This window comes from Mytilus galloprovincialis, chromosome 14 (genome assembly GCF_965363235.1).
Source record: "Mytilus galloprovincialis chromosome 14, xbMytGall1.hap1.1, whole genome shotgun sequence".
NCBI lineage: Eukaryota > Metazoa > Mollusca > Bivalvia > Mytilida > Mytilidae > Mytilus > Mytilus galloprovincialis.
The window spans coordinates 53,431,725-53,444,889 of NC_134851.1; the positions used below are offsets into that span (position 1 = coordinate 53,431,725).

At 31.3% G+C, this 13,165-nt stretch overlaps 1 protein-coding gene across 5 annotated transcripts in view; it reads left to right on the forward strand.

The window, feature by feature from the left end:
• Positions 1-13,165, forward strand: part of LOC143058357 (uncharacterized) — a 68,537-nt gene that overhangs the window by 1,986 nt on the left and 53,386 nt on the right. For all 5 annotated transcript variants that reach the window (XM_076231858.1, XM_076231854.1, XM_076231857.1 and 2 more), the window contains exons 2-7: positions 8,247-8,285; positions 9,259-9,286; positions 10,200-10,398; positions 10,790-10,928; positions 11,595-11,711; positions 12,429-12,626. In XM_076231858.1, coding sequence (XP_076087973.1) covers positions 8,247-8,285; positions 9,259-9,286; positions 10,200-10,398; positions 10,790-10,928; positions 11,595-11,711; positions 12,429-12,626 — 720 coding nt within the window. The remainder of the gene's footprint in view (positions 1-8,246; positions 8,286-9,258; positions 9,287-10,199; positions 10,399-10,789; positions 10,929-11,594; positions 11,712-12,428; positions 12,627-13,165) is intronic.

The window sequence follows — 13,165 nt, forward strand, 5'->3', positions numbered from 1 at the left end:
GTATACTCGGTGCAGACCCTCACTTACATGTATCCCGAAATTATCATAAGGGGGCCTAATTGACTGACTTAAAAAGGGGGGGCTCCCAGTCATGCCTCAGTGATTCCCTATATATAACCAACTAAATATTCCCCACAAAAAAAGTGGGGGGGGGGGGGGGGGGGGGGCATAAGTGCCCTTTGGATTCGCCTATGATAGAAAAAAAAGGTAATAATATTTGTTACACAACCACTAATACACATCCATTAAAATGAGTACTTTTCAGCTAATTTTTCTTTTTGTCAACAAAATTGACTTTTATGGCAAACTCTCTTGCAAGTTCTGGTTTTCTTTCTGAGAAACTTGTACTTACCTTGACCCTTACCTTGACAAAAGAAACTGCTTACCTAGACCCTAAGAAACTTCATGCTTACCTTGACCAAAAGAAACTTTATGCTTACTTTGACCCTTACCTTGACTCAAAGAAACTGCTTACCTAGACCCAAAGAAGTTTATGCCTACCATTGACCAAAAGAGACTTATACTTTGAAATACCTTGCAAAAAAAACATACATGTACGTGTAGTTGACAAAAAAGAGTTATGCTAACCTTGACAAAAAGAATCTTTATGCTTTAATACCCTGACCAGGAGAAAATTTATGGGTACGAATTTTTGTTGACTATTACCTTGACCAAAACAAACTATGCTTTCCTTGGCTCTTACCTTGACCCAAAGAAACTTTATGCTTACCTTGACCCTTACCTTGACAAAAAGAAACCATGCTTACCTTGACCAAAGAAAATATGATGCTTACCTTGACAAAAGAAATTTTATGCTTACCTTGACCAAAGAAAAATTATGCTTACCTTGACAAAAAGAAAGTATTCTTATCTTGACCAAAGAAACTTTATGCTTTCTTTGACTAAAAGAAACTTTATGCTTTCTTTGACTAAAAGAAACTTTATGCTCACCTAGACCAAAAGAAATTGATGCTAACCTTGACCAAATTAGGCAAATAATCTTAAATTTGAAACAGCAAACTTCCATCTAGACTTCATTACATTATGCTTTTGCTGTTATCTAAAATATATAGATGCTAGCTACAAGACTTCATTACTCTAATCCAGAACCCATAAAGTGTATCATATGCACACAATGATTGGAACAAACCCAAAACAAGAACCTAATATAACTGTATCATGTTATGGACAGGATCAGAGCCTATCACATCATGTGTCTTATATGATTATTAAAAATGTGCAACATATCTCATAATAATCAAATATGATTTATAATATATTTTGTTTCCACCTGGATCTTATTTTTAAACACTGAATATAGGTTAAGCGTGTAAATTGAAAAAATATCAGCAATAAAGTACAGTTCATATTATAGTCCTAACAAGCAACTTTGTGAGCAATACAGGTACAGGTGTACCTAATGTTCTGATTTCTGAATGCAGGTGCCCCTCATATTTATGTCAAAACTCTTATATGTCCTCTTTTTGAAAGTCCAGGAACAGAGGGGCACCTGCTTATTCAGAGAAAATGGACAGATTTGAGTTTTCTTTTCAATACTTTGACTTTATCTGATCTGATATACATACCTGTAAGTTTTAACTATGTTGTTTATATTGAGCCTCACATGGTTTAATCTCTCTCATTGTTTGACCGGTGAACTGATGTGACACAAATCTACCTTTTACAAACATATCAATATTGACATTAGTGGATTGGTCCTACTTTGACAAGATTATCTCTGTACAAAGTTGAAACTGAGTAGACATTTTATAGTTGGTCAGTGTTGATAAATACAAGTTTTATTTACTTTAACAAGTAGTGGCCACTTTAAATTCACTTATATCAAGTACTTCATAATTGATAGACTTAATATTGACAAAAACTGTAAATATATCTATATTTTCTGTACAGTCAGTCATTGTCTGGGATCATTTTGATTATATTTATGGTTTATGTATTTGTTTAGGGGCCAGCTGAAGAATGCCTCAGGGTGTGGGAGTTTCTCGCTGCATTTAAAACCCATTGGTGGCCCTTAGCTGTTGTCTGCTCTATGGTTGGCTGTTGTCCCTTTGACACATTTACCCCATTTTCATTCTCAATTTTATGTAATTTGTAATGAAAATATTATATTTAAAGTTTTTTTTTATTATGCATATCTTTTGGTCGGACTATCATCAAATTAGCTCAGGACTACAATTTTAAAGAATTATCTGCAGTTTTTTTTTCTGGTCAAAATTTTATTTTCATCGACATACTCTGCTATTATGTGCTGATGATTCAATTTAACACTGGAAAATCTCCCCATTTGGAGTGTATGAATATTCTTCTTTGATCAAAGTATTTCATTGCAAAAATATTTATTTTCCAATTTTCTGTCCCAGACTTGCACTTAGTCAAGGAGCCACAAAAGTTTCTGTTGGCTATTTATGTGGTTTTTAAGACAGAAGTCTTTATTGATAGTCTGTGGTTTGGTTTTCATGTCATTAAGTTTAGTATAATTTGTTTACAGAGCTTCTGCACATAAAGGTGAAATTTTAAATTTAAATTTCAAATTTAAATGAAATTGATTATAAATAAGAAATATGCATCTTACAATGTTCATTGGATTGAAGTCAACCGATATTGTGGAAGTGTCCCAATAAGGTTTACATATTTTGAATAGTTTAATAATATCTAATAGTAGAAAGTGTGAAATAAATAATGCATATGACTCCTCCTCCGCTTGTTATGTACATTTCATGTTTGGAATATATTTCATGACCAAAAACAAAAAAGTACAAGCCATGTCATCCTTGATTTATTCTAAATATGACCTGCCTTTAAACCTCCAAATTAGTGTTTTTTTTACCCCATATGTATGAGTTGAATTCATGTAATAAAATTACCATTTATCTTTCCTTGTTATTCTATTCCTTATATTGAACTAAAGGCTGTCAACTTCAATGTACATTTTACTAAGATGAAGCATTAACAAATCTGAAGATTTTTGCTTAAAAGTTTGCATTTGGAAATTTTGAACTTGCAGTGACATGTGAATGTTTGCTTGTGTTGACGGCCTTGCTGTGACCTTAGATGAATATCACCAACCACTGCTTTAGGCTTTTGTGCTTTAGTGCATGAAGCATTTTTGTCATGAATTAAGCTATTGCTTGTGTTCTTTTTCTTGATGGCATATCTCATTTCTATAGAGATGGTTGGGCCCTACACCTTTAGGCATGGTTCATTGACTTTGAATGTTTACCATATATATAGTGTTCATGATGCCATTTCAATTTAAACATGTGCATTTTACTATCAAAATTACAAACAGTCTAGACATACAAATGTGTGAATAGTCTATATTCATTAGATTTACATGAAGTTGATAAAATATATTGTGTAAGTACATGTATGCCATGTTGTATACATATCATTTACCAAATATGAAAATAAAATTCATTCATATTCATGAAATGACTAGATAAAACATGTAAATGTATTTCATTATTTAGAGAACAAACAAAACTGTCAGCCAATATTCTTTTAAGGTGTAGATATCCTTTGAAACCAAAGGAAAATGTAATGTGACTTCCCTGTTTATGTAGGGCTTAGTCTCTGACTTAATGTGTCAAAATACAATCTAATGGATCAAGTTCTATAGACAATTGGCCAGAGATAACTGACCAGTGGCTAGAACATTAAAACCGTGTCACTGGCTTAAGTATACTAATGTGAAAAAGTTGGAGATTAAATCTTTTTAACTACTGTTCTATATCTGAGGACCATAAAAGAAAGTGAACTTTAACATTGTTGTTTACACACACGTAATATAAAATGTCACAAGTTCTGTTATTAATACTACCTAAGCACGCCATATTATCTTTACCAAAACGGTATTTTAAAAATTTAAAATGGCTATGCATAAAAATGTCATTGATTAAGTAAATATTAAACACACCTTTAAAATACAATAGGTGACATATTTGTAATTAGAATAACAAATTAAAACTTAAAATACAACTGGCATATATAAATATAAACTAGTGTAGTTTGTTCTTTATTTAGATCATTAGCTGAAAATACTAGATATTTTGATAGTAAATATGGGTATTTCCACATTATAGTAATTTATATTTTTACTTCATTGATAAATTTATATGCTAAGTACATACTTAAAAAAAGTCTATACATTAACCATACATGTAGCTCCTTAATGGTGCCTGTGCCTGTGTTCCCCAACTAAATCTGCCTCTGTATGATAGTTAAACTGTTATCCCTAATAGCATAGATCCCATTAATAAAGATGAGTAGAAAAGGAACCATTAGCTTTATATGATTCATAGGGGTGCTTATCATGCTTATAGTATGTGAGCTCAAGAACCTATAGCATTCAATAACAAGGCTAAAATGAAAATGTTACAGGACCATCAAATTCAACCTAATTCTCACAAGTACAATCAGATCAGATATATAGATAAACATTTTGTTGTGACATAGCCCATCAATATGTCATTTTCTATCTCATTACTTCTAATCCTAATCCAAAACAGCTTTTAAATTACCAGAGTTGGAAAAAACTGAATGACTGTACAAGTCTTACAGGGATTAAATGCTACTGAGCTGAGTATTTTGATCTTGTAACAAATCTTTTCTGTTTGATAATCTTGAAATACTAAATGATTAAAATTACATTTATAGTAGTTTTTGAACAGGCGTGAAATTTTATCCTGTTTGTTGTAAATTTAAATGGTTCATTTTGACATTTTTAAGTGCTGTGACATTTTTGTTGATCTGTCCTCGGATGAGAATGTTGGCCCTGTGCCTTATGTAATAAAACACCTTTAAAGTGGAATTTCAGAGCTTGCCATTGCTATACAATATTGTTTACTAGTGAATATATTTACAGGTATACTTAGGATGTTCATCAGTAATATACACCAGTCATTTAAGTTACTGTCTATGACTTCATACAATGACACAGTTTATTGCTATCTATCATCATGATCATGTCTATTAGTAAACAATACAGTTGATTGTTTCTTTTGCACTTAAGATTCATGGTCCAAAAATATGTTTATCCTTGCGTTTCTTTTGCACTTAGGATTCATGGTCCAAAAATATGTTTATCCTTGCGTTTCTTTTGCACTTAGGATTCATGGTCCAAAAATATGTTTATCCTTGCGTTTCTTTTGCACTTAAGATTCATGGTCCAAAAATATGTTTATCCTTGCAGAAAAAACCTGAGTATTCCGACACCCTGCCTTATCCGACATTTTTTCTGGTCCCCCAGTGTGTCAGATTAAGCAAGTAACATTGTACCAATTTGGTTTTTCCTTCTTTAACAAAGAGTTCTGCCTGTGTCTGCATAGAAAGTTAAAAAAAAGGAAAATAATCTATGCAATCAAGCCTCTAAAGTCAAAACCTGATGCATGCATTAGAAATTTGAACAGAAAGGATATAGGCAGATATATATTTGACAACATTCCCCCAAAAAATCAAAATGCTATTTTTCATCAAGTCAGGTATTTGAAAGTCTTTCATGTTATAGCAAGAAAAGATAGCTTCTGGCGTTGACAAATTGTTTCTGTATTACTCTTTTATATTGATTGATAACCACCTGCACAATTGATAGATAAAATGTTTATAAAAAGTGATTATAATTTTATTTTTCATACAATGTACATTGCTATTGTAAATTAACAATCTTGCACCATAACATATTATTTTTGCCTTGTAGCAAAATTTCTACATGTTAATCTCAAGTATGCATTTTCTCGTGGTTGCCTGAGGGGAAGCTTGTTAATAATATGCAAAGTGCATGGAAATTACCATGTTCAGTTAGATAACATTAAAGTACATGTACATAGTTAAATATATACATGAGTAATAGAAAGTGTAATAAAATAGGGTCTCTAACACAATAGTTCTAGTTGGGCTTGCGTTATTTGAAGCCAAAATAATTATGTTTATTATATGACTTAAAATTTTCAGTTTTCTCATTGGCTAAAAGCATACGAAAAATCTAGATACTAGAAAATTAAAGAAGGATAAAAATTCATATAATAAAACAATAGTTGACTTGATTTCAGTTGATACAAAGATTTATCAACCCAGAGACTTGGCATCAAAAGTCAATAATTGTATAGTATCAGCAGAAAAAAATTTATAACAAATATTAATAGTCAGTTTTACTATGAACTTCATATAAAACGAGTACTGGGTGCAACAATTTATTACAAGTATCAAATAAACACAATTACACATATAACATTAGAGCAATGAATATAAAGCATGTCTTAAAAAGCAAAAAGGCATAATATAAGCTAACTGCTATAAGTAGAATATGAAAACTACTACCCCAGGATCCAAAGGAAAAGATAGAAAAAAAAAATATATATATATATATATATATATATATATATATATATATATATATATATATATATATATATATATATATATATATATATATATATATATATATATATATATATATATATATAAAAAAAAAAAAAAAAAAAAAAAAAAAAAAAAAAAAAAAAAAAAAAAATAAGAATAAAAGTATAAAATTTGTCAAAAATCTTCCTTCTTACAAGATCAATTGTAATATTACCACATTAAAAAGGTAAAGCTGCCCCAAATTTCTGATAAGCTTCAGATTTGCTAGATAGGCCCTGTTCAATGTATCTCAAATAAGCATTGCTTTTCCACATACCAATATCTTGTATGCATTCCCCTGACAAACCTGCCTGGAAGGCAAAGGTGGCTCCCCCCCCTTCGAAATGAATGTCCTGTTAACTTATCACCACAACCTACATTGGCAAGAATGTCATTTACAAATGATATAAAGTTCACATAGGATAATGATTTAATTACACTTTCACACAATAAAGGTGTCTCACCATAGACCCTAATATTTGATGGAGGCTGAGTAGGCGGTATAATGCAGAGGCTGGACAGAGAGGATGACCTGTAATCTGTGGTATCACAACATTTAGCTGTTTCTCACGGAACTGAATAGTTTTTGTTTTATGAACAGTTATAATAAATCCATCATCAATACTCCCAATCTGCTCAATCCGTAGGATAGGATTATGCTTATCCTTGAATAGAAAATTGCCGGGTCTGAGTAAACCAAAGAAACCAATTAGGCATGCCACGTATACGGACAGGTCATAAAGCCTACACAAGTTCAGTTCCTTCTTTATCATAAGTAGCATATTTGGAGTAACAGCTGTGGCTCCAACCTGTGCATCACCTATATCTCGTTTAACACCAAGCAATAAATGCTTAATATGCCAGTTATCGGTTATGGGATCCTTGAGACCATTAGCTTTATGCAGGTGCTTAACTACTGCTAAATAATTTTGGATTGTACAAAACGAAATTTCTTGTAATGAGCCAAATATGCTATATATAGAGAAAAATCATCAGTCGAGACTGGCACTGGTTGAATAGACATAGTCTCACAAAAAGAAAGGTAGCATTTTAACTGGAATCTGTACAGTCGCTTTGTGCTCTCTGCCCAACCCCTGGATCTGTACTCAGCCGCAACCCTTACGAGGGTGTCTTCCACACATCCACCTGTACATAAAAAAATTAAAAGACATATGATTTAGCAATTCATGCACTGATAAAATACCTTTAGGATTAAATGGTAACAAATCATACACTAGACTAAGTTTGTCTTTTTCATGTAATCTAGAACATGCATCTGCTAATGTATTAAATTTACCAGGTATATGAATGGCAAAACTGGAAAAATTATACACAGCTTGCATATAAAACAAGAATCTTATGTAAACCATCACAACTGGATTCCTACTAGTCATTTTATTTATAACACTTTTTGCTGTGACATTGTCAGTATAAATAATAACTCTCTTGTTTTCCAAAAATGACAAAAATTGCTTTGAATTTTGCCATCCAAAAAATAAGGCCTGGACGCAGCCATGCTACATTTAACAATTGAACAACAACCCAAAGCTGGAATGGACCCGACTCGATCTCCGTAAAAGCGAATTTACCCAAAAATTCTACTATACTAAAAAATAGTACTAATAGAGCTTGGTGATGTGTTTCCACATAATACATAATTTTAACATTTATATCTAAATTTCAGCATTTTTCCTCAGCAATAATTAGTATCCATGTCTTATGATTGCATTTAAAAATCACTACCTATTTCTAGCTGATTGTATTATTTTTTTTGATTTCCCAAACTTGAATTTAAAACCCATTGTATTTATTGTGATTTTTATTTGTAGGACAGACACAGCAGAATGAAGAACATCTTGTAAAAACAGGTTCAGTATACAACTATTATTTGTTTTGTATTATTACTTGTTAGACTGTACATTAAATCTCTACATTTATAAGCATCATATATATATGGAAAGACTATCAATCATTTAGTATCACCCTCCATTATGGGTGTTCTCTGTAAGAACCATCAATTGTTTCTTGCTCAACTGTTATTATAAGAAAAGAACATGGTATGATTGCGCATGACACTAACCTCCTACAGAGACCAAATGACTACTGTATGCCACATATTGGTCTTCAACAATGACTAAAATCAATACTGCATAGAAAAGGTCTGTCATTGCAAATGCAATGCGATTCAAACAACAAAACTAACTGCCTGATTTATGTACTATACAAAAAAAGGAAAAACAAATATGTTATACAAATACAAACCACTGAAAATACAGGCTCCCGACTTGGGACAGGCATATACAGAATATGGCGATATTAAACATGTTTGCCAGCGCAAACCTTCTCCCTAACCTGAGACAGTAGTGTAACAGTACAACAAAAGATCAAACTACGAAAATCAGTTGAAAAGGACTTAACTCGTTGATTTGATAAAAAAAAAACAGGAAAATAACTAACAAAAACAAAGACTGAATAACAGCTTATAAAAACATCTTAGACTACAATATCAATCAGTACTTATCCAGCATCCAATAGATTTAGTAGTAATATCATTAACAGTCAGAGAAAAACAGGACCTTATGCACTGCTGTAATGCTGTTTACTAATTAAAATTATCATATAATTACTTAAATTTAAGGAGATTTCTACATTATAATTTGCTGATTTTATTCTTGCAGCAAGCTTTGATAACTAACCATTATTAACATGTATGCCTGCTTAATTAAACAAATGTTTATATAAAAAGAAAAGAACCAAAAAGATGCCATTATCAAGCATACAGTCAAACCTAAAATGTAGTAACTTGATTTAACATTTTGATAAATGTTTTATATTTTTCAGTTGAACTTGATTTTGATCCAGTCACAAAGTAAGTACTTGTCTTGATAGTTTTTTTTTTTTTTAGAAAAATCTTTAAGATCTCATTGATGACAAATTCTGTCAAATAGTGTTCTTAAAGCATTCTGATATTTACACATTTTGAAAGTCTCTCCAAAGCTTAAACAATGGAATCTGTATAAATGTTTTTTTTTGCTGAAATCACAAGGATAGATATGCCTAAAATGTACCTTATTCTTATAACACATAAAGTAATAAGAAACCTCAAATCAAAAAAATAATGCATATGTTTTTTTTATAACTCAATGGATAGTTTTCATTATAAAACTTGTGTACATATACTTTTTTCTGAAGAAAATTCTTTAATTTATTCATATTTAGAAGAAGTTTACTTTATTTTAATTGCTTCCTTCCAGCAAGCAATTCCCCGACATATTTTCCGTATGCAAAGTGACCTCAGTGTGACCAATCTCGTAAAAATCCGCTGATCACAATGCGCATGGATGTCCTTAAAATAGACTATTATCTGAATTTACATGTTAAACACGTGCTTAATTTCCATCCCTTTTTGTTGATTATTTGTCGATTGTTGACAAACAGGTGACAATCGTTAAACTTCGGCTTCAAAACACGAACTTTAATTACCTGCCATATTTTGACAACAACACTGACCGATTGGAAAAAAAATCACAATTATACGAAATTTACACAAAAAAAATGATAAATTCGTGCACAGAAGACTAAGTTTATGATGTTTGTATGCATTGGTTCAAGAATTGGAAGAACTTTATTTTTCACCGGTTACTCGTTTATTATGACTTTAATTGAGAAATATAAATGAATGCCAAATCAAATTTTAATATTGCAAATCAGCAATTAAGCAAAATAAGAATTTTTAATTTGTATACAAAGCATTTAAAAATACTACGGCTAAATTGTTTTAGAACTATTACAAAAGATAGAAAGTCCAGCAGAGAATCAAAGAAAACAGAAATCCCACCAGAGTTTATCATCAAACCCAGAAGACAGTTTGTTAATGAAGATCAAAGTGCAAAGTTCAAAGCATCACATGACGGGTCATCATCCACTGTTCTTACTTGGAGTAAAGATGGAACAGTTTTACATTCCAGTAGGAAAAATAAGGTACTCATTTATATATAGCAACAGAAAAGCAATGAAAACAACACTTTATAGATATCATGGGTCTGAGATGCTTTTCTGGATTTACTTCAGGAATGATCAAAGCAAATATTTGCAGTAGCTAACCAAGGATGTGTAAGAACCAAAGCATTTGATGAGTTAAATAATTAAAAAGGAAATAAAAGAATAATCAAATCCATCTTTGTCATAGAGAATTGAAATCTTAGTTTCTCAATAATTCAAATTTTTTAAAACAGATCTGATTGTCCTTTGTTTTATTTTGATGATTTTAAGAAGGCTGTCTTTCTGAAAGACAATTAATTGAAATCATCTTGCCTACGGTTATAATGGTACAACCAAACCTCAAGTCAAGCAATACATTATTATTTTGCAGATTTACACAGATGGAGTTCTGCATATTTTGGAAGTGAAAAAGGTTTCAGCAGAAGATGGAGGCATTTATACCTGTACAATTTGTAATTCTGCAGGTACAGCTGAAACCACTGCAGAATTAGAGGTTTATAGTGAATACAGTAAGTATATATCTGAAGAACATATGTATGAAATAAAAACCTTTTATGGTGTGCTAGTGACCTAGTAAGATATATATTGGGTCAGTAAATTCTATCTGTGGTGAGTGGTGGTATGTAGACTAGCCTATCAAAGTGATTAAGTCTTCAATATTGAGTATAAAGAACCTACTTCCATTTGTCTCTACAAAAACAAATGCCAACAGAAACAGCTTTCAATTGTTAGCTTTAAATTTGTTTATAAATTTATGTCAATCTTTCAATCAATTTCTTTGTATGTTGAACTTTTAGATTTCTTTTTTTTTTAAAGGAGAAGTAACTCATTACCCCATATTTTTTAGCAAACCCATTATCAAATATATATAGTCCCCTCTTGTAGTCTTTTAACCAATCATATCCCCATCTATTGGAGGTCAGATAAGTACTGTAAATTAACTTATTTTCGCGAGCGAATAAATAAATCTTTATTAATCTACATCAAGTAAATAAGAAAATTGAGAATTTTAAAAGCCTCAAAATGGACTTGAACTTGGTATAACGCAAATAAAGTATCCACGAAAATAAGTTGGTTTATAATATATATTTGTATCCTGAATAACTCTTTGATATGCAATGTTTTATTTCTGTGCATATGACTGTTCATTAATCTAAGGTTTTTTATTTTTATAGGCAAACCACAAAAATCACAGAAAAAAGTCTATGCTGCACCTTCTGTAGACATCCCACTCCAAGACATCACAGTTCTTCCTGGAGACAAAAACATTGTATTGGAGTGTAAATTTTCTAGTAAGTCTTTGTTATATGATTGTATGGTTTCAAATGTGTATAAGAATACATATTATGGAGATCTGATGAAGACATTAAAACCATATAGATGTTGATGTTAATTAAAATACAGAGGTTTTCTATATAGAGGTGGAATAAACATGAAAATTCATATCATTACTCTTACACTTGAATCATGTTTCTAGTTCTTCCTTTGATTGTGAATAATCTGCAAGCATAGGGAATACTTATACTCTGGATTTGTTTTTTCCTCATGCAATATTGTTATGACAGATTGGGGAAAATTGCTTTTTCATGGGTTCAAAAAAACACTCTCAATTTCAAAGAAATCATGAAAAAATTGTACAAAATGTGCATCTTGAATGATACTGAATTCACTGTAGATGGAACATATTGCACTATGCTACCAATAAAGAAAAACATGTATAATATAAAAATAAGAATGATTGCCAATTAGACAACTCTCAACAACAGACCAAATGACATTGAAATTAACAACTACAGGTCATTGTACAACCTTCAACAAAGTCCATACCGCATAGCCAGCTATAAGAAGCCGGGAAATGACAAATGTAAAAATATTCAAAAAAGAAAACTTTAAAAATGTATTTATAGAAAAAATATTACTTTCACATAACAATAGGGTTGAACTTGGTTTATAATAAACCATTTGAATGTGATTATCCTGTATCATTTTTTTCTGTTTGTTTTCCCTAGATGCAGTAGATTCTATAGTATGCTGGTATAAGAATGGTCAACCATTGCATAAATCACTTTTTACGAGGCAGATATTTGATGGCAAGCTATCTAAACTTATATTAACAACAATAACAGACAGTCACAGTGGATTATATGAATGTGCTGCTGCTAACACTGGAGGAGAAGTTAGAAGTTGTTGTAGAGTAGCTGTCATGGGTAGGTGTATTAATGTGTATTGACAGGGGCAGATCCAGCCGTTTTTAAAAGGTTGGATTCCTAACCCAGGATAAAGGGAGGGTTCCAACTATATGGCCCTTTCAAATGCATTGATCGTCCAAAAAAAAGGGGGGTCCACTGGAACCTCCCTCTGGATCCACCACTAATTGCTACTTAGTCTTTAGATTTTTATGTTTTGTTTTGTCTACTGTTGTTTTTTTTCAGACTTTTTTTTTTTACCAAGGCATTATCTGCATCTTTCAGACTTATGAGTTTAAGTATCCTTTCAGCTTCCTTCTATGGATGTAAAGATAATGTTGTTTACTGAAGTGTAGATTGCAGCATTGATGTTTTTTTTGGACATTTTAAACTCAATGATTTCAATTTTATATACAATGACAAAAGATAGTGTTGCTTATTAATAAGTTCATTTCACAGTCTAACTTGACATAACATCAGAATCCAAAGAACTATACATCTATATACCTTTGCATAAGTCAACCTTGAAAATTTATTTGTTCAGTTGAATTTCTGTTTGA